Source organism: Centroberyx gerrardi, chromosome 2, assembly GCF_048128805.1.
Source record: "Centroberyx gerrardi isolate f3 chromosome 2, fCenGer3.hap1.cur.20231027, whole genome shotgun sequence".
Lineage (NCBI taxonomy): Eukaryota > Metazoa > Chordata > Actinopteri > Beryciformes > Berycidae > Centroberyx > Centroberyx gerrardi.
Genome location: NC_135998.1, coordinates 36,030,766 through 36,053,498, shown reverse-complemented (window position 1 = coordinate 36,053,498; position 22,733 = coordinate 36,030,766). Strand labels below are relative to the sequence as shown.

Below are 22,733 nucleotides of genomic sequence, written 5' to 3'. Positions count from 1 at the left end.
ACTTCATTTTAACTGTAATTCACCTTCATTTCTTCATGTGGTCCCTTCTCACTACACCTGTCTTTGGCCGTGGCTACACCTGCAATCAGAACAGTCAGATCGGATCTCAGATCAGGTCGCATTTATCGCAAATGACTCTTCAAATCAATCAATCAATAACTTTATTGTCCCTGATAGGAATTTTTTTGTGCAGCCAAGTATAAAAAACACAAATCACAAACACAGAAAACACAGCATAGACTACAAAGACCATAAAAACAACATAGACGAAAATAACACTACTAAGAGTCACTATCTCTGTGAATTTAGAAAGTTTATAGCAGTTGCAATAAAAGAAGACTTAGTCCTGTTTAGTTTTAGTTTTAGTTCTAAATCGTCTGCATGAGGACTTTCCTGGTAACAGATTTTTTTATACATATCCATGAGCTGAATTTGCTGAACTCCAATAATTTTGCTGGCTGTACTGACCATCCTGCTCAATCTATTTTTGTTTTGCACAGTCAAATTTTCAAACCACGCTACAATACAAACAACACTGATTCAATAAAACTTCTATAAAACAAAGTCATTGTTTTGGGCAGAAAGAACAAACGTTGCTGAACCTTCCTACAGATAACATCAGTGTCAATGTCGATGTCCTGGTTGTTGATCACAGTCTGTGAAAGTTCAGGTGGCGACTTCCTGAAGTCAATCACCATGTCTTTAGTTTTATTGACATTCAGTTGGAGGAAAGATGAGTCACACCACCGTACAAAGTCCTCAACCACAGGACCATGCCCAGACTCAGCCTCCTGAAGCAGACTGACAATCAGATGACAAACAGAGTCATCAGCAAATTTGACAATGAATCTGTCTTTATGTTGACTGCGACAATCGTTTGTGTATAAAATATATAGGAGGGGAGAAAGGACACAGCCCTGGGGGGATCCAGTTGATGAGACTAGCTGTTTTGAGAAGACCCCATTTACTCTCACCTGTTGGGACCGGTCTGTTAAAAAGTCCATTATCCAACCAACAATACCTTGGTCTAACTTAAAATGTGAAAGAAGTTTCTCTGCAAGCAAGTTGTAATGCTTTTAGTGAGGTTAAAGTTCACCATTTGACAGACGCATCATAAAACTGCTTCCTGATTCTCTGCCACAGACTTCAGATTGCACTTTGATCCTGATGTTATCTTATATAGGCTGTTTGTTCATGTTTATCAAAATTATATTGGTATGTTATCTGATCATCTTTCCACTCGGTTACTTTATATTTCAATAAAAGTAGGAGGATGAAATACATGCTGCTTAATGCACTTACATACACATACTCTTTCTCTGTATTCTAACACTGTTTCTACAACACATACTTTTAAAGGTTTATTCCACTAAAACACTGCTGCTCCTAGTACTGCTTTGTAAACATTTAAAAGCACATTCCACTTAAACACTACTTCTACTCATACTTTTAAAGGCATATTCAAAAAAATACTACTTCAACATATTTATACTTTCAATGGTATACTCCGCTAAAGTGCTATGTCTACCACTACTCATATTTCTAAAGGTCTACTGCACTGAAACCCTATTTCAACTACAAGTCATACTTTCACAGTATATTCTGCTAGAACACTGTTACCGTGGCTACCACTGTTTTTAAGATACATACACTTCTTTATGTAACTTAAAATGTGAAAGAAGTTTCTCTGCAAGCAAGTGTGGTTGAATGGTATTAAATGCAGATGAAAAGTTGATGAACAACAACCTGGCATAGGTTTTAGGGCCCTCAAGGTGTCTTAGTACAAGGTGTGACAATGTCAAGGAGGAATCCTCTACGCCCCTAAATGCCCTATAAGCAAACTGTAAAGGATCCAGCAAACTGTAAAAGATAGAGGAGGCACATCTTCCAAATGTCAAGAACAAAAACCACAAAGCATTCAGGTACCAACTTACACACAACGCGTTAACAGGTCATATCCTAACAAAATTGGCTATAGCTCATTGACCATTCATCTAATCAAGCCAAAATTTGAAACACATGTTGAGGAGAGTTGCTTGAACACGCCTACAAAAGCATTTTGAGCTCTACCACTAGTGAGCGCTACAAATGCAAAAAGTTTATATCTCATAATTGACTGCATAGATTTTTATGAAATTTTGTACACGTTGTAGGATGACGTCAACGTCGGCCCATGAAATTTGGTCATGATTGATGAAAGTGGAAGTCAAAACCTCAAATTCATAAAAATCAGCCGTATGTCCTGCTGAAATTTTCAGAACATGTCGGCTGAAGTGAGATAAAACTTTCGTACACTGGTACCTACCCCCGATTCCGAAGTCGCCCCCCTCTATTCATAGCAAAAACTGACTGTGATCCCACAGTGTTGTCCTCCTAAACTGTACATTACAAAAAAAAAACATGATTTTTGAAATCGTCATACCTTAATTAGTAAACAGCCAAAAAATGTTTATGATATCTTGAAAACTGAGCGTACGGTAGATGGAAATGCGCAGCTGCAAATAGTTTGATAAATTGACAATGTGACATGTTCAAGATAGTTTGATCAATCTTCATCAAACTAAATACAAATGATGTCTGGACTCTCAAGATGGTGTCTGTAAAGCCATGTGTAAATTGATTTATGTGGGGCGCTAGTTAGAGTTATAATATTGCTTAATAAATAATAAATTGCTTAATAAATTAATAAAGTCCAACCCATAATATGGATTGGACTTTCACCTATGAATAATCACTTGTCCCTTTGTTGTGTTTTCTGGCCCATGTGACTCAGTATTGTTTTATTCGTTAACGGAGAGCACTACAAAGTTCTATGAAGTGATTAGCACTGTCAATCATAGGCTGCAGTATCACAATACTTCTGGGTGGGTTCAAATCCAGGCTTGTCCTTTCCGAAGTCATAAATCGTCAAAAACAAGGGGCATTCTCCAATAGAAGAACTGCAATGAAATGATAAATTTGACAGCAGTCACACTAAGTTGTCTGTTTAGAATGAAGTCAAGTCATTACAGTGGTCATGTTGACTGTTGTTTTCAACATGAATTAAATTAAAACGAAATAAACCATAATGGATTGTATGGAAATGGAAATGTAGCCCTATAGCTTAGTGCTTTAAAGTGAAAACACAGAAGTACAAACCAAAACTGAACATCACAATGCTAAGCCTCCTGCCTGACTCCCCCTCAGGAGGGTCACACTGTGTCCTTGTTTTCCTACTTATGTTAACTGTTTTTGTACACAAAAAGTATTACATCACAGCCAAACATGACTGAATAATGTATAAAATAAACAATTGATACGAAGTATAGTAGTTAGTAATTAGTTGTGTTGCTTTCTGCCTGCAGGTTTGAGGGAAAAAGCTTCAGTTCCCTTTGACTCTCACTAGCAGCCAGCGATGCTAACAGGAGGCTTTCTGACCATTTCTTAACAAAAACACCAGTTAAAATAAGGTTTATCACACTAGTTCAGCATTAATGATGTTGTGGAAACTATCTTTTCATGTCTTATATTTACTTATTTAACCAGGCTGCTTTCACTGACTTGCTGCTTCAAGGCAGACCGGGCCAAGGAAGACAAATATGAAAGATAAAACAATACAGACGTTAAAATATAAGAAATGTCACAGAAAATAAAGTGCAATGTAAAACAATGTCATCAAAAGACAGTAAAATCTCAAACAGAAGAGTTTAACTTCCTGTCGCGTGCTCCACCTCGGGGAGGAAACGTTTCATTTTGTGTGACGTCAGACAGATTTTAGATCGACACTCTCATTCTCGCTCTGTCATTGAATTTTAAAGCGATATAAATTTCTCCTCCTCCATCATTACATCTGTGTGTGCTGGTCTGCTGTTTAGTTGACTGTAGATGATGTGGTTAATGTCTCCATCTAGTGGACACACAGTAGAACTACATCACCTGATCTGTGATTTCTCTGCCTCAGACCTGGTTTCTGGCCTCAGGTTAGACCGGTTTGGTGTCAGACTGATGTTTCTAGACTTTGATAGTGAAGTTATGAGGAAGTGACAGCAGCCTCAGATCAAATGAACACAGACACCCAGAACTGACGAAGGAGAATAAGCAGCGTCTTCTCTGTCAGTGTTTCCTCTACAGATGAAGGCAGAACGTCTCTGGATGTGAATTCACCAGGCAAACATCTTCCAAGGTAACATTACTGTTTGATGAATACACCAGCTGACATTGTATGATGTGACTGTATAGTCGACTGTTGTAAGACAAGCTGCTAAAGTCTTTCAAATCACCTGCTGTTTGCAGATGGCGTTCATAGTGCCATAATATCCAACATTTGTTCTCTTTGTGGCCATAAAGAACATTTTGTTTTATTTGTGACTTTTAGTGGAAGCCTGATAAACTCTAGTTAGGTTGTAATCTCAATTCACTGCATTGGTGAAATATGCAGGAAGTGTCAGAACTAGTGTGAAAGCTCAGATACATGTTGTGTTTCTGTTGATACACTGTGTACAAAACACTACAACCTCCACAAAACTGAGGTTCACTCCCTTTCACACTAAAACCTTTTGAACCTTTAAAGTCTCAGTCGTCCCCAAGGCTGAAAAATCCTCCTGTCTGTATAAACCTGCTCAGTTCATCTGTTGGAGAGAGCAGGTCTTCCTGCTGTTTTCTACATTCATACATTCAGCTGATGGTTCAATACACAATACTGGGTTCACTGTTTCATATTGTCCCGATAAAATCTGAGTCAGTAAGTAAGTAATCTGAGTCTGATCTCAGTCAAATCTGAATGAAGACAATTACAACTGACAAAACTCATTTTAGTAAAAAAAAACAGTGAAGTATTGATCTGCACAACCAGGGAAATTTCTGACTATAAAAGTAGTATAAAGAGAAACAACTCAGAGCTGTAAAACTATATTTAAGACTCAATCACAACATTTAACAGATACCAGACTGGAGTTTTTTATTGTGATGTGTGTGTGGCACATTGAAAGTGTATGTATGCAATAGTGCTGCACTATTTCATTCCTAAACATACACCCCCGCCCCATGTTCCTTTGTCATGTTACTTGGGATTTATATGGCTATCCAAGGCAGTCAGAATTTAGAATGCAGACATGGTGAGGTGAGCTCGCGCTGGTTTGTCAGTTGGCAGTTATCAGCAGAGAGAGAACTATATTACCAGCTACCAGCCGACTCACTTCACCATTTAATTGTTATTTTCAGGTCAGTAAAATGTCACCGAGTACCTTGATACAACAATAGTAATGTATGTAAGCTAGCCAAACTATTAATTATGCTCTCATTTGGAAATGTAGTGTTTTGTGGTAAGATACCCAAAATAGCCGTTGGTCGCTGCCGCGGCTAGCAAACGATCGCTATTAGCCGGTCGTGTTGCCACTTAAAATAATATTTGGAGTTAAATGTCGGGTTGGGTTGTCTCACCGGCATGTGTTACTTGTTTGGGTTTGTGTGTACTGTTCTATCGGATGTTTTTAACTTGAAGGGAAGCCAGAGTACGGGTTCGTTTTGGCGATCGCTGACGCTAACATCCGATCGGCTGTACTAGTGTTTAGACCGTCGCCATGGTAACAGGGCGCAGGGCGGACATCCGGTGTAAATACGTAGTGAATCAGTTTTTATGAATGAAAGTGTAGAGTAACATTGTTATTTATTTGTAGAAACATTATTACATTAGAGAATGATCATTTTTGGATATTTTATACAGAGAATGAATAGGTTAGTGTAATTCAGGGATGTTTTATGAATCTAAGGTAATTATAATTTTCTATTGAGTGCAACATGTGCAGCGTGTTGCTCGTGTTTCTGTTAGCCAAGGCTCTCTTAATACTTCAAACAGTCTTTGTCTTGTCAGTATTTGTCTTTTTGACGTTTTCTTCATTAACTGGATTCATTTTGTTGAATCCAACACTCAGTGTGTATTTGTCATTTCACTGTCAGGAATGATCCCAACAGCAGAAGTGATATATCCTGTAATGAAACCTTGTTGTAATGAATCAGTCCAGCTAACAGCATGTTGGGTGTGTTTGTGTAAAGGTGTTCGCTCTACTATGAGTCAGTCTGAGGAGAGAGAGGAGGGGCTCCCTCCCTCTAAAACCACTCTGTCTGGGGAACATGACAGCCGGACCAAAGCTAAGAGGTAAGATGAGGATCTCTAACTGTCCATGACTGTTCTCCATCTCAGAGCTCAGCAGTGAAATCATTACAGCATCATTATTCAGAGTAAAAGCTCTGTCTCTGTTGTGTTGAAGCCCAGTCCAGCAGGAGAGACCAGACTCCCCTGAACCCAGCTGTGTGTCCATGAAGAGCGACCGGTCTATGGAGAAACCTCCTAAATTTAAAAGAAAACGTCCTTCTGAAACACAGTAAGTCAACATAATGTTACTATATAATGTTAACATTAACAAAGCATTATAAAGAACAAATCCCCTCTGAAGAGAGTAAGATATTAACAATAATATGTAACATTGCTCTTGTTTTTTTAACCTTTTTCATGTAGAGAAAGTTTGTCAGCTACAATAGCAGCTGTTGAGGAAGAGGAGAACGTTTCTCATTCACTCTCCTCTCACAGATTTTCTATCTGGTTCTGGGATTTGAACTGGAGTCAAAATCCTGCTTCACTTCAGGTTCAAACTGCCCTTCTTTTGTCAATCCTGTTTCTATCAGGATCCAGCAGGAGAGACCAGACTCCCCTGAACCCAGCTGTGTGTCCATGAAGAGTGACCGGTCTAAGGTTCGCATTATTAACTCCAAAGATGGACAGCACTCTGCTGAGCAAAGGTAAGAATTTAAAACAGATGAGTTTGTTGTTATCCATCTCTCCTGAGAAGAGGAATCAAGTCATGAGATATAGAATTGGTCCGGCCCTTCATACTCTGTTGATTTAGTTTCCTCTTTCAAAACATTATTTATTTATTATTTATATATTTTGACAGTAAGGTTTGGGACAAAAGGAAATGCCTCTAATGGTTTTGATGTTGTGGAGCTCAGAGTTTAGGTTGGACAGTCTGTCTGCTGTAGGATCTCACCTTCACCGCTCCTGCAAAGAGACACTTGAAGTCTCACGACTAGATGAACGACACATTTCATGTGCTGCTTGAGTTGAGAGTTTTTTCAGGAAAGCTTCGTGAAATGAACGAATGTCTTGAAGAATGACTTGAAGATATACTTAGTGCTACGACCTGCTTTGGGAAAGACACTCCAGAGAAACATTTACAGTGGAGTTCTGCCAGGATTCATCATGACAGAACACAACACCTTTAACAACCTGAGTGTATGTGTGTGTGTGTGTGTGTGTGTGTGTGTGTGTGTGTGCATGGGCGCCTAACTTTGTGTAAATGTGCAAAATCTGAACAGGGTGGGGGGTTTGGGTTAGGGTTAGTTAATTCATTTTGAATATCATAGTTCTTTTTTTCTCTAACACTATCCTTTTGCTTTGGCATCCTACCTGTTGCTCTGCTGTGCTGACACTGCTAACAGTAGCCTATCATCTTCAATAATCTGTTGAAAACATCTCACTTTACTAGACAGCTTTCCAAATGTTAAACACAGTTTCAGAGAGAAAGACCAAGACCTTCGGCAGTCAGAACACGACATGGAACGTTAGCCAACCTAAGCTTACTCTCAAAAAAACAACAGTTGTTAGCTAGCTAGATAAATGAAGGTCACAATGTGCATGTGCAATGTTAGCTGTTGTTTCATGGTTCAAACAATTCTGCTGCTGTCACTCCATTCACGACTGCATCGTCCCATCGTCTGTGGTACGCAGTGCAGACAAAGCGCAGGTTGGAATATACCACTTGGGTTGGAAAGGGGGTGCAGCAATCCAAATGCAACTATGCTATCTAACTGCAGACAGAGCAGATATTTTACTTAGATTGAGAGATTGAAGATTAAATATTAGATTTTTACAAAATTTTGACTTTTAAAAGGGGTGAAAAATAGAGGGGCCCTCCTAATTTCCAAGTGGAGGGGCATCTGCCTAACTTGCCTAATGGTGTAGGCTCCAGTGTGTGTGTGTGTGTGTGTGTGTGTGTGTGTTGATATCTGGAGACCTAATACTTACTGTTTTCTCCACAGAGTCCACCAGGAGAGGTCAGAGGTTCCCAGTGGTCAGTCTGCCCAGGAGCATCAAACAGACCTGGACTCCATATTTATGGTGTGTAAATGTACAACAACACCTTTTACTTCAGCTACAAAGAAAATGCAAAACAACCATTCTGGTCATTATAGTCTCCACGCTGCACTCTGTAGACCAGCGGGCTTTCAAACCCTGCAAGATGGATTTGATGTTGTGTTCCATGATTTTAATATGAAACTTTAATCTATGTAATATTCTGTTCCAGCTTCTTGAGGAGAACATTGTCACTTTTGTGAAGAACGAGCTGAAAAGGTTCCACAGGGTTCTGAGTCCAGATTACCCAGAATGCTCAGAGAGGCAGAGGGAGGATGAGGAGGTGGTGGACGGTGAGGAGGAAGAGCAGAGGAGTAGCAGCAGAGAGGCTTTTCTGCAGATCACACTGCACTTCCTGAGGAGAATGAAGCAGGAGGAGCTGGCTGACTCTCTGCAGAGCAGTAAGAGGCTTTTAACAGGTTTAACATGATGGAAAGAGGAAATGGTGGAAAATGAGAGATGTTTACATTTCCAAACTCTGCTGTAAATATGCTGAACACATCTGCATCAGATCTATACAATTCTTCTGGGCTGCACACAGTCAGAACATGTTTGTCCACTACTGATGAGCTGAATAGATATCATGGAGTGGAAAAATATATACATCCACACTGAAACCCACTCATTGATTTCATTTTTTGTTTGTTCATTCAGAAACTCCTGCTGCGTGTCAACATCAACTCAAATCTAATCTGAAGGAGAGGTTTCAGTGTTTGTTTGAGGGGATTGCTAAAGCAGGAAACCCAACACTTCTGAAGCAGATCTACACAGAGCTTCACATCACAGAGGGAGGGAGTGGAGAGGTCAATGATGAACATGAGGTCAGACAGATTGAAGCAGCATCCAGGAAACCAGCGAGACCAGAAACAACAATCAAATGTGAAGACATCTTTAAACCCTTACCTGGAAGAGATGACCCAACCAGAACATTGATGACAAAGGGAGTGGCTGGCATTGGGAAAACAGTCTTAACACAGAAGTTCACTCTGGACTGGGCTGAAGACAAAGCCAACCAGGATATACAGTTCACATTTCCATTCACTTTCCGAGAGCTGAATCTGCTGAAAGGGAAAAAGTACAGCTTGGTGGAACTTCTTCATCACTTCTTTACTGAGACCAAAGAAGCAGGAATCTGCAGGTTTGACAAGTTCCAGGTTGTGTTCATCTTTGACGGTCTGGATGAGTGTCGATTTCCTCTAGACTTCCAGAACAACGAGATCCTGACTGATGTTACAGAGTCAACCTCAGTGGATGTGCTGCTGACAAACCTCATCAGGGGAAAACTGCTTCCCTCTGCTCGCCTCTGGATAACCACACGACCTGCAGCGGCCAATCAGATCCCTCCTGAGTGCGTTGACATGGTGACAGAGGTGAGAGGCTTCACTGACCCACAGAAGGAGGAGTACTTCAGGAAGAGATTCAGAGATGAGGAGCAGGCCAGCAGAATCATCTCCCACATCAAGACTTCACGAAGCCTCCACATCATGTGCCACATCCCAGTCTTCTGCTGGATCACTGCTACAGTTCTGGAGGATCTGTTGAAAACCAGTGAGAGAGGAGACCTGCCCAAGACCCTGACTGAGATGTACATCCACTTCCTGGTGGTTCAGTCCAAACTGGGGAACGTCAAGTATCATGGGAGAGCTGAGACAGATCCACACTGGAATACAGAGAGCAGGAAGATGATTCTCTCTCTGGGAAAACTGGCTTTTGAGCAGCTGGAGAAAGGCAACCTGATCTTCTATGAAGCCGACCTGACAGAGTGTGGCATCGATATCAGAGCAGCCTCAGTGTACTCAGGAGTGTTCACACAGATCTTTAAAGAGGAGTGTGGGCTGTACAAGGTCCAGGACAAGGTGTTCTGCTTTGTCCATCTGAGCATTCAGGAGTTTCTGGCTGCTGTCTACATGTTCCACTGTTACACAAACAGGGAAGAGAAGGTACTGGAGACATTCCTGGGAGAAGATAGAAGAGATAGAAGAGAAGGTAGATCTGAAGACAGTGAACAATCCCTGGATGTCTTCCTGAAGACAGCCATGTTCAAATCCCTGAAGAGTAAAAATGGCCACCTGGACCTCTTTGTCCGCTTCCTTCATGGCCTCTCACTGGAGTCTAGCCAGAGACTCTTAGGAGGCCTGCTGGGTCAGACAGAGAGCAGACCAGAAAGCATCCAGAGAGCCATCAGAAACCTGAAGAAGATGAACACTGTTGATATCTCTCCTGACAGAAGCATCAACATCTTCCACTGTTTGATGGAGATGAACGACCAGTCAGTACATCAGGAGATCCAACAGTTCCTGAAGTCAGACACCAGATCAGAGAAGGAACTCTCTGAGATCCACTGCTCAGCTCTGGCCTACATGCTGCAGATGTCAGAGGAGGTTCTGGATGTGTTGGACCTGGAGGCCTACAACACATCAGTGGAGGGACGATGGAGACTGATCCCAGCTGTGAGGAACTGCAGGAAGGCTCGGTTAGTCCTGATGTGAATACCAACAGTATAGAACAGTGTAGAGCGACCTTCATACCTGACACCATCAGAATTACAATAAAGATCTATAGTTCCTCAAACATACACACTATTAACTGTTGTTCTACATAGCAGTGGTACAGTGTTGGGCGTAACACGTTACAAAGTAATGTGTCACTGTAATCACATTACTTTCCTGTAACAGAGTAAAGTCATTACTGTTCCAGGTTCAGTTTCACATTCCAGTTACTGATCTAACAGATTGGTTGTTTCCTGAGTTTCATTCTTTAGTCTAGTTCAACTCTTTATTGGTGTAATATCTATGAAAGATTCCCCTCGTCTTCTCCTGCCTTCAGCTCATGTCAGAAATATCAGAATTACAGAGAGCGACATGAACGAGCCGACAAAGTGGGAAATACGACTCGGAAAGTTGGAATTTAATGCTGTAGGCTCAAAACCTTAAAAGTAACTAAACCCCAACCAAATCTGTGGTGAAGCCGGACTCTAATGGTGTCAGGCTGTTTTACTGAGTTGTTTTACCAGAAGTTAAACTGAACTGCCTGTGGAGCTCAGGCTGAAATCTCTATCATTTTTCATTCTTTTTTTAAACACTTTTTTACAGAAATGCTTTCATATAATTGCATTTACCGTATTTCCTCTAATAGTGGCCTATAGTCAATTAAAAGCCGGGTCTCCGATAATGGCCGGGGCCGTGGTCGACACGAACAAATAAAGGCCGGCCTCAAATACAGGCCGGGGAAAAAAACAAAGGAAACAAGAATAGGTCAAAACCTAGTATATGGCTGGACCGTGTCCGTCTCCTCTCTCCGCCGCTGTCCTCTCCACCGCGCCCACGGCCCGTACCTATCGGGGACACCCGGTGACGCATCGGCGTCGCGACCCCGCCAAAATGTTGGCCGGATCACCGGGAACAAATCGGCGCCCAGCTATCGGCACTGGCCGGAACCGTGTCCCCGGGAAACTCGAAGCGTCGGCAGTAAGCCCTCGGCGCACCGAAACCTCCATGCTGCCGACAGAACAGAGGGCTGTCAGGTGGACTGAGCCCGCGCATCGAAAATAAACGGCGATATGATATAATTGTATAGATTCTACTTTAGCTTCAGTTAGCTTCAGTTAGCTTCAGCTTACATGCAAACAACGGTGGATACCGGTAAACTCCTGGTGCCTGTTATACATGTAACTGTAGTTTGTAGTAACGTACAAGTGCCACAAGATGGCAGTATGCCACAAGATGGCTCGGCCGGCAGAAGTCTCTGGAGCGTGCCGTCAACGATTACCGTAATTATCGTAATGCATTGCAGTAACAAAAAAACGGCTACCTAACGTATCCCAACAGAAGCAGATCAGAAAATCAAACTTCATACTAAAATATGAGCAAATATACTTATCAAACAGAGGGAATTAGAAATAAAGGCCTGTCTCTAATATAAGCCTGCTTCCAATAAAGGCCTGGTACCCTCTGCAGTTGAGGTAAATAAGGCCCGGGCCAATATTAGAGGAAATACGGTATGTATTCTTTTCTGTTTGGTTTCTGACTATATTATACATTAACCACTTTTGGGAAATTTCAAATTCTATAATACAAATTATTGTCATTATTATTATTATTATTATTATTAGTATTAGTATTAGTAGTAGTAGTAGTCGCAGTATGCTGTATAAGTTTTGATTGGTATGCTAGTCTCAGTTCTGCTTTGATAATCTCTCATTTTACATTAAATCTGTAAACAGACTTTCTGGCTGTGAACTCTCAGAGACCTCAGCTCTGAAGTCCTGGTCTCAGCTCTGAAGTCCTGGTCTCAGCTCTGAAGTCCTGGTCTCAGCTCTGAAGTCCAACCCTCCTTTATTCTTTATTCAGATTGAGGTTCTGCAGCTTGTCAGAGACTCACTGTGAAGTCCTGGCCTCAGCTCTGAAGTCCAACCCCTCCCATCTGACAGAACTGGACCTGAGTGGCAACAACCTGCAGGATTCAGAAGTGAAGCTGCTCTCTGCTGGACTGGAGAGTCCACACTGTAGACTGGAGACTCTCAGGTCAGACATCATATTTAATAATGTGCTGATATGAATATTATATGAATATTGTAATTTGAGGACGTCTGTATAGAGTCGATCCATCTGAAATCAGACAGGATCTGGTTTTAGAGGCTTAGATCTCAAATTCCTCATGTTGTTTTCACACAATCCTTTTGTATTCAAATGAATAACGATGAACTTTGTTGATGATACTTTCCATAGTTTTAAAGATACAGGAGTCCATATGGCTCCAAAATGGCCTCCATCTATTGGGGGCAAAACTTTGATGTGAGAGTGTTGGAGGCAATAAAGGAATTAAAGATCAGACTTTTATTGTGGTAATTATCCAGAACGTATAGAGACATAATCACCCAGGTATTGATCCAACTATGGATACACAATGTATTAAAGATATTTTCTTTTGTGTATCTTCAAGGATAAAAGGTCACATGTCTCCATATTAGTACACTCTGGTATCTTTCACAGTTTAAGCATGATGGTATGGAGTTAATGTGTGCAACATTTTATCTTCCTGATGAAATTCCTTCATGGTAAAAACTAATTGTTCTATCATAACTATTTTAATGAATATTTTGATGTAAAATGCACTTCGGACACCAGAGACGTTGCACTTTGTAGGTGTTTCCACAGACTTAAAGGGATGTGAACTCTGGTAGAACCTTGGGTTGTGTCGCTTCCTGGACTTGATAAAACCCCCAAATCTGTGATTCACTCTCATCTGTTGCTCCGGTAGAGACGATTGGAGGGTTCGGGTCAGGGCCGGTTTTAGCCTGCTATATTAGGGTGGGCTGGTAGAAATAATAGGTGGGCAACTTGGGCGGTAGGTAGCCCAGAGGTTAGAGAAGTAGAGGGCACAAAAATCTGGCAAAATGACAGCTGGCAACCGCAGTAGTATTCTATTCTATTCTAATTTATAAAGAACAATTTGAAGCAGGGAAATTGGGAGGTAGTGAAGCAGCATTTCTAAGTTTGCTGCTACCCTATGATCTGAGTCAGTGGAGGGCAGATTGATTTACCCTAAAATAAAATAAATTCTTCATCCAGATTTTAACATAATCAACTCCATAGCATTTATTTTCATTGGATGAGCTTAGTTCTCAAATAAAATTAAAACCTAATCCAGTGAGACTTCTCACCATAGCCAATATTTACAAAACTAGAAGGTAGTCTTATTCAAACTCAAACTGAAAAGTGACAAAGAAAACAACTAAATCAACTAACTCAAGCCTATACTCAAACTTCAATGTGACTATATATATACTGAACAAAAATATAAACGCAACTTTTTTTTTGCTCTCATTTTTCATGAGTTGAAATAAAAGATCTAAGACTTTTTCTATGCACACAAAAGGCTTATTTCTCTCAAATTTTGTTCACAAATTAGTTTAAATCCGTGTTAGTGAGCAGTTCTCCTTTGCCAAGATAATCCATCCACCTGACAGGTGTGGCTTATCAAGATGCTGATTAAACAGCATGATTATTGCACAGGTGTGCCTTGGGCTGGTCACAATAAAAGGCCACTCTAAAATGTGCAGTTTTATCACACAACACAATGCCACAGATGTCACAAGTTTTGAGGGAGCGTGCAGTCGGCATGCTGACTGCAGGAATGTTCACCAGAGCTCATGTTGCAGCATGATGATGCACGGCCCCGTGTTGCAACGATCTGTACACAATTCCTGGAAGCTGAAAACATCCCAGTTCTTGCACGGCCTGCATACTCACCAGACATGTCACCCATTGAGCATGTTTGGGACGCTCTGGATCGGCGTGTACGACAGCGTGTTCCGATTCCTGCCGATATCCAGCAACTTCTCACAGCCATTGAAGAGGAGTGGACCGACACTCCACAGGCCACAATCAACCTGATCAACTCTATGTGAAGGAGATGTGTGGCACTGCATGAGGCAAATGGTGCTCACACCAGATACTGACTGGTTTTCAAAAAATGCATATCTGTAGCCCTAGTCATGTGAGATCCATAGTTCAGTGCCTAATAAATAAATATTGTGACCAGCCCAAGGCACACCTGTGCAATAATCATGCTGTTTAATCAGCATCTTGATATGCCACACCTGTCAGGTGGATGGATTATCTTGGCAAAGGAGAAGTGCTCACTAACACGGATTTAAACAAATTTGTGAACAAAATTTGAGAGAAATAAGCCTTTATTATAGGCGGGCTGTAGGCTGCCCACCCAATCAGAAGTTAGAAATGGTACTGGTATTTTCTGTGCTATTTTTCCATTGGCTGAACAAAAAATACCACCCCTGCCCATAGCTACCGCTGGCCTTGGTTCGGGTTAAGCTAGGGTCAAGTTAGGGTCAAGTTAGGGTTCAGTTAGGGTTCAGTTAGGGTCAAGTTAGGGTCAAGTTAGGGTTCAGTTAGGGTCAAGTTAGGGTCAAGTTAGGGTCAAGTTAGGGTTCAGTTAGGGTCAAGTTAGGGTTCAGTTAGGGTCAAGTTAGGGTCAAGTTAGGGTTCAGTTAGGGTCAAGTTAGGGTCAAGTTAGGGTTCAGTTGGGGTTCAGTTAGGGTCAAGTTAGGGTTCAGTTAGGGTCAAGTTAGGGTCCAGTTAGGGTTAAGTTCCCCATCCAACTCAAATTCTGCTTTTTATCACAATTATTTCCAGAGAAACTGCCATCTGAAAATATTGTCCCAATAAAAAGTGGATTCTGGACCTTAACTAAACCTTTATTTATTTGAAACTACTTGGCATTCAGGGCCCAAACTGCAGATTTATTCATCTGGTCGTTTACAGAACGTTTTCAAGGAAAACGGACCAATCCTGAGACAGAGGTGTGACAGCCTGTCTGGTTTCAGATGGAAAGACTCTATGAGGCCGACATGATGCTGATCCACACTGACAACATGCTGAAGTCCATTGGATTATGAAACACTGGATTGTTGAAAGCATTCAGGAATATTTTATTTTATAGCTACATGCTTTATTCTTTATTCAGATTGAGGGGCTGCAGCTTGTCAGAGACTCACTGTGAAGTCCTGGTCTCAGCTCTGAAGTCCAACCCCTCCCATCTGAGAGAGCTGGACCTGAGTATCAACAACCTGCAGGATTCAGGACTGAAGCTGCTCTCTGCTGGACTGGAGAGTCCACACTGCAGACTGGAGACTCTCAGGTAAAATCAGTTTACAGTTTTTCTCAGTTGATTCGACACATTTCTCCAAATTAAGGTCCGTTCTCTCAAAACAGGACTCCTGAATCTGCAAAGGTCGCCCTGCAGGTTTTACATGAGGATTTGAGTTTTATTGATCCAGCTTCATATACACAGCAGTGAAGCTCAGTGACTGAGAGAAGATCATCCATGCTCTGATATCTTGTCATTAGATTACTGCACCTCTCTCTGTTCCTCTCAGCCATAATTCACTGTCACATCTCCAGCTGCTTCAGAATAGAGCAGCTAGATTTTAACCAGTGGGAAGGTGACATCATCATCTGCCCAGTTTTAACATCTGTCCTCTGGTTACCAGTTAGATAGAGAATTCATATTAAAATGTCACTGAACACATTTAAAGCAGGCTAGTTTTGGTCCTGAATTACACTGTGGAGCTCTTAGTTCCCTGTGAGCTGAGAGCCAGCTGAGATCTTCAGGTCCTCCTGACTTTCCCTCAGTCCAGACTCAACACTGAAGGTGGTTTCACTTTAGTCCTCAGGGCTTCCAGACTGTGGAAAGCCTTCCTGAGGGACTGAGGCTGCAGATTCACTATCATCTTTAAAACTCTTTGTAAAACACACTTTTATTGACTTGCTTTTGTGTCATTGTGTGTAATCTTTTTTGTCTCTCCTCACTTCTTCATCTTGTTTCTCGTGTTTATATTTTATATTATTATTTAAATCCACTTGTTTTTAAAGTGTTTCCTAATTTCTATCCACTTGATTTTCTTTTTTATGGCTCGTTGTGCAGCGTAACAAAGCATGTGCCATTTGGTGGATTTATTTATCCAATCACCTTACAGCACCATGTGTGAATACATTGTTAGCATGGGCGGCCCAGTGGGAATCAAACCAGTTTCCCTGTCAGTGTTAGTGCTCCAGTCAGCTCAGTATACAGCACCATGCAAACACACTGGGACCTGCTTTAGACCAGGCCTCATCAATACAGTCTGTCAGTAGAAATAATACAATAATGACATTAAATATAAGGGTCAGTTAGCCTCATCAATACAGTCTGTCAGTAGAAATAATACAATAATGACATTAAATATAAGGGTCAGTTAGCCTCATCAATACAGTCTGTCAGTAGAAATAATACAATAATGACATTAAATATAACACAGTAACATTTCCACATGTCTTCTTGTCCTTCAGGCTGAGTGTCTGTCAGCTGTCAGAGAGAAGCTGTGGAGCTCTGGCCTCAGGTCTCAGCTCCCAGTCCTCTAGTCTGAGAGAGCTGGACCTGAGTAACAACGACCTGCAGGATTCAGGACTGAAGCTGCTCTCTGCTGGACTGGGGAGTCCACACTGTAGACTGGAGACTCTCAGGTCAGGATCACTGTTACTGTTCAACAGACCGTTTCAATTCTGCTTTACATGCACATTAATGTCAGAGAAAATACCTGAACTGTCATTTTCCTGCTGATGTGGTTTTTGAAAGCAGCTGAGAAACCAACATTCAGCTCTACTTTCTCTCCTCTGAGAGAATATTTCATTATTTCTCTCCTCACTGCCTCTGTTGGTGAAACCTGAAGTAAAGGACTTGTCAGATTCTGTCAAACTGAGTCCAGAACTGAAATGAAAACACAAACCTGATCCTGGGGTCAGCTGTTAATATTGGAGACATATCATATATTATAATATTATAATAACTGATTTCAGAGCAGGACCAGATGCAGCTGGACCAGTTTGTAGAGTTTGAATGAGGAGAAAACCTCCTGAAAACTGACATTGAACACGTTGGTGAACAGATTCAACAACAGATCCTGCTGGAAGACAATAAAGCAGCAACTGGTCCGCAGTTCCATTGCATTTCTGTTCTTGGTTCACACTAAAATTAGTATTTCAAAATAAAGTAGATCCGGTCTCCCAAACAGGAACTATCTCTCCTACATGGTATCCCAACCAACAGGTTTATCAGTCAACACGATAAAATCACTCATCACATGCAACACTACCAATGTTATATATCTTTTCTTTTGTAAATGCAATAAATACTATGTCGCTCAAACCTCACGGAAGCTTAACGTCAGACTTAAGGAACATAGAAGTAGCATCAGGAGAGGAGACATCACATCCCCAGTTGCCAGACACTTTTTAAATAAAGGACACAGATTGGAGGACTTCAAATGTACAGGCATTGAGAAAGTAAGGTTGAATCGCAGAGGGGGTAACAAGGAAAATGCCTTATTGAAAAGGGAATGTTTCTGGATACATACCTTAAATGCATTGCATCCTAATGGGTTGAACGAGGAATGCAATCTGACGGTGTTTTTATGAATGAACGACTCTTGAGGTCGGGCTCCCGTGTGAATATAGTAGCCGAATGTTGAAACTTAGAGACTGTTGGTATGTCTGATTTATGAACGGCTGACCACCTGATGTCTGCAGAGATCCCATCGTTTTTTGACATATACAGTATATATATTGTTTTCTGATATTTTGTATCATCTTAAAGGGCGACATGGACGACATGTTTTTTGTACACGTTTAACAATGTAAATAACACCAATGCCCCCTGGTGGCGACATCAGGAAGCACATGTTGGAGTTTAGTTTAACACCAGGGACTTACAAAGCAAGACCTTCACATAATGATTCTTATTATGGGGATCAGATCCTTCATGTCAAAATGGTAGAGGTATTTTGAAAGCGGTGTCTGCATGTATGAAATACTTTGAAGCCTCTTATTTTGTTGATTCAGTGTTGTAACAAGATCATGTTGAGATGATGACATCACCTGTGTCTTTCCACACACCTGTGACAATTAAGTTTCCTACATATAGAGGAAAAAGATGAGTTACTATCAGACACTGATGAAAGCCGGAGGGCCGAAAGCGTTCTGTTATGAAATAAAATAAGTGCTTAACAAAGTAACTTTCCATCGTGTGCGACTCCATCCTTTCAACTAAATAGTCGAACCAAACGTCAATTAAAAATCACAGCAGCAGGATCTGCTGTTGAATCTGTTCACCAACGTGTTCAATGGCAGTTTCCATTCAAATGAATGGGAAGTAAAAATCTGAACTACAAACTGGTCCAGCTGCATCTGGTCTTGGTCAGTAGATTATATTCTGCTTTTCAAATCAATAACTTCATGTTGAAACTAAGTGGAATATTGATTTAACTGAAGCTACGTAAAACTCTACAGTGAAGGAAGTGATGAAATGTTGAATCCATCAATCTTCATGACTAAAACTAGGAAAACAAGGTCCAGGTTGAAAATAACCAGAATTCTGTTTTAAGAGAGAAACTCTGCTGTGATCAATATTATTGAAAATGATCAAGCTGCTTTTATTTTGAAATCGAGGAAAATTTAATCAAGATAATTATCAATATTGTTTTATCACCCAGAACTACAAACTATACATCACTGAAGAAAATGCAACATGTTGCTGTGTGTGTGTGTGTGTGTCTCTGTGTGTGTGTGTGTGTGTGTGTCTCTGTGTGTGTGTGTGTGTGTGTGTGTCTCTGTGTGTGTGTGTGTGTCTCTGTGTGTGTCTCTCTCTCTGTGTGTGTGTGTGTGTGTGTGTGTGTGTGTGTGTCTGTGTGTGTCTCTCTCTGTGTGTGTGTGTGTGTGTGTGTGTGTGTGTGTGTGTCTCTCTCTGTGTGTGTGTGTGTGTGTCTCTGTGTGTGTGTGTGTGTGTGTGTGTGTGTCTCTCTCTCTCTGTGTGTGTGTGTGTGTGTGCAGGCTGGCAGGCTGTCTGCTCACAGAGGAAGACTGTGCTTCTCTGGCCTCAGCTCTGAGCTCCAACCCCTCCCATCTGAGAGAGCTGGACCTGAGCTACAATCATCCAGGAGCCTCAGGAGTGAAGCTGCTCTCTGCTGGACTGGAGGATCCACACCGGAGACCGGACTCTCTCAGGTATGGAGAGGCGACGTCCGCTAGAAGGCCGAGAGTCGCGCACGTTTTCTCCGTCGGACCGGCCGCGGCTAAATACGGCCGTCGCTCCTCAATGGAGCTTCGTCCCGTTCGGTTCGCACACGGTTCGGTTATTAAGGAGAGCGAAGCTTTCTACGACCGAACTCACTACCCGAAACATTCAGGTGTCGATACTGAACCCGAGAGCGGATTCGGTCGGTCCGAGTAGCGTGAACCGGAACCGGACCGGACAGCCGCTCGTTACGTGACGTCGGGCTCGACGCTCGTTACGTTACGTAACTTTATCATCGTTAATTTGAAAGAGACGGAGGGAAGAGTTGAGACATTCTCACATTTTCTATCAGTCTGTTTCCTCAACACTGCAGTCGCTCCACCAGTTCTGTGTCTTGAGGCCGAATGTTGCGTCTCTTTAAAGTATCGAGTTCATGAGGTGGAAGAAGAGAAACCACGCCGCTGTCGGTGGAGGTTTATTCAAATCTGATGGATAAACTGACGCCTCTGGTTACTGGTGTTACTGGTGTCCAGTAAACTGAAAACACAGGCGATGGGAGCCGCCATATTGGTCTGCAGTAAACGTTACTATGGTTACAGACATTATTTACAGGAGTGGAGTGACTCCTGTTACCGTACAGACTCAGTCTGGTCGTTTTACTCCGCTCTGCTCCAGTCTGTACCAACATATGAACATTCACTCTGATTCATAAATTCAGTGTGAACGGAGCTGCTGAGAAGCTGAGGAATATTGTTTAATGTTGAATGGAGGATATGAGTGACGGCGTCTGGAAAATCACTCATATGGAAGGTTATGAAGGTTATTTGTTCATTATCAAAGAGATTATGCTGTCTGACTTTATTTACCCCCCCCCCTCCCCCCCCAGTGTGGACCATGATGCAGTGCGGTGGTTGAAACCAGGTCTGAGGAAGTGTAAGTGTGTATTTAGTTTGATTCATGAAAACAAAGCAGCACATTCAGTTTCTATTTAAATAGAAAGCTCATGTGTGACATCTATTCATTCAAATCCTACTCTGAAGAAAGATGGCTGACAAAATGTGTCATCATGAAACTGAAGAAATGAACAGTCAATCTGTTAATAAATCAACCAATAATAAACACAACAGGTGTATTAGATGAGAAGCTGCTGCTGTATTGAGTCTTGTTCTCTCATCAGATGCCTGTGAACTCACACTGGACCCAAACACAGCACACAGAGACCTCTTCCTGTCTGAAGACAACAGAAAGGTGACCGAGGTGAGAGAGGAGCAGCCATATCCTGATCACCCAGAGAGATTTGACTACTGGAAACAGCTGCTGTGTAGAAATGGTCTGACTGGTTGCTGTTACTGGGAGGTCGAGAGGGAAGGAACGGTTCATATAGGAGTGACTTACAGAGGAATCAGTAGGAGAGGAGCGGGTGGAGACTGCTGGCTTGGAGGGAATGAAAAGTCCTGGAGTCTGTTCTGCTGTGGTGACACTTACTCTGTCTGTCACAATAACAGATCAACAGACATACCTCCCCTCTCCTCCTCTGACTCTGACAGAGTAGCAGTGTATCTGGACTGGCCTGCTGGCTCTCTGTCCTTCTACAGAGTTTCCTCTGACACACTGATCCACATCCACACCTTCCACTCCACATTCACTGAACCACTCTATCCTGCGTTTAGGTTTGGGTCTGGTTCCTCAGTGTCTCTTGTCAGATAGTTCACTCTGTACAGGATCACACACACACACACACATACACACACACACACACACTTTACTAAATAGAGTGTATTGTGTTTGTTGGGTAACTGAACAGGGTTTTAACAACAAGAACATGGACATTTTATTATGAAAATGAAATGAATGAGAAATGAAACCAGACAGAATCAAGTTCTGGTTGTTCATCTTAGAGTCTGTTGTTGATGATTGACAGGTTGAAATATCTTTCTTTAGCAACATTTGGTATTTTATTGTCATCTCATCATTCCAAGCTAAACTTCTATCTAGTTTTCTGTAATTGTTTGTCAGAATTAAAGTTTCTCCTAAATGAACATTGTTTGGTCTTCATCTTTTCCAACAAGCAGTTTCAACTGTGAGAGAGTGAAAGTCTCCTAACGGCCACTAGGGGGCAGATAGACTCTGACTCTGAGGGACAGGGAGGGACCAACACACACACACACACACACACACACACACACACACACACAGTTATCATCAGTAGTTTAAACTCTGATATAAATAATGTGATGGATGAAGCTTCTCAGCTGCTTCTACACTGTAAAAAAAAAAATCCTAATTTTGCGGAAAATAACTCAAAATTTTTACAGTAGTTTTCTGTTTTTTTTTATTGTATACAAAACTCTGTAAAATTATAGACATTATCTGTAAATTAACAACCCAACTGTTATTTTAAGTATTATGCCAATAATGACAAATTACATTTATTTCTCATTTTTGTACAGAAAAATTACTATATTATTTATACAGTATTTTTTCTGCTTTCTTAAATTACATACAAATTTATTTAAAATGGCAATAATTATCTGTAATTAAATATGTAGCTCATTATATAAAGGTTTATGTCCATACTAACAATTTAACGTTTTTCTTTGTAATTTTAAGGTAAATCTTATTAGTTTTATATTTATGTGTACTTTTACATTCAAACTCTGTAATTCTGGATACAAATTTAGCAAACTTTTTTCATGACATCAAACATAATGCATAGTCTTTTTTTAAAGAGTACAAAGCTGCACTGCTCTCGAGGTTGAAACTTTCAGGCATGTTGCGCCTCTGGCCACACCCAATCAGTGATGTCACAGTGAGTAAAAGCACATACATGCCAATGAATGTGACAAAAGTAAAACGAGTAAAGGCAAAGTCAGGAAAACAATGCATTGCAATAGTCCAGGCAGGAAGTAGTAGAAGCAAGAATGATAAGCTTCAAGTCCTTTAGAGTAGCAACATGCTTGAAAGTTTCAACCTCAAGAGAGCAGTGCAGCAGAAACTT

At 41.3% G+C, this 22,733-nt stretch overlaps 1 protein-coding gene across 3 annotated transcripts; it reads left to right on the top strand.

Moving 5' to 3' along the window:
* Positions 1-3,730: 3,730 nt before the first annotated feature.
* LOC144540768 (protein NLRC3-like) lies at positions 3,731-21,442 on the top strand. Of its 3 annotated transcripts, XM_078286351.1 has the most exons (12): positions 3,731-4,162; positions 6,031-6,133; positions 6,246-6,359; positions 6,661-6,774; positions 8,074-8,152; positions 8,340-8,568; positions 8,822-10,640; positions 15,653-15,826; positions 17,017-17,190; positions 19,552-19,725; positions 20,622-20,668; positions 20,913-21,442. In XM_078286351.1, exons 2-12 carry the CDS (start codon positions 6,045-6,047, stop codon positions 21,440-21,442), a joined length of 3,543 nt encoding a protein of 1,180 aa, XP_078142477.1. In that variant the 5' UTR covers positions 3,731-4,162; positions 6,031-6,044. The 3 variants fall into 3 exon arrangements, with proteins under 3 accessions (XP_078142477.1, XP_078142476.1, XP_078142475.1); XM_078286350.1 differs by lacking the exons at positions 19,552-19,725; positions 20,622-20,668; positions 20,913-21,442 and adding an exon at positions 12,517-12,690 and having other exon boundaries at positions 6,251-6,359; positions 17,017-17,478; XM_078286349.1 differs by lacking the exons at positions 19,552-19,725; positions 20,622-20,668; positions 20,913-21,442 and adding an exon at positions 12,517-12,690 and having other exon boundaries at positions 17,017-17,478.
* Positions 21,443-22,733: the final 1,291 nt, after the last annotated feature.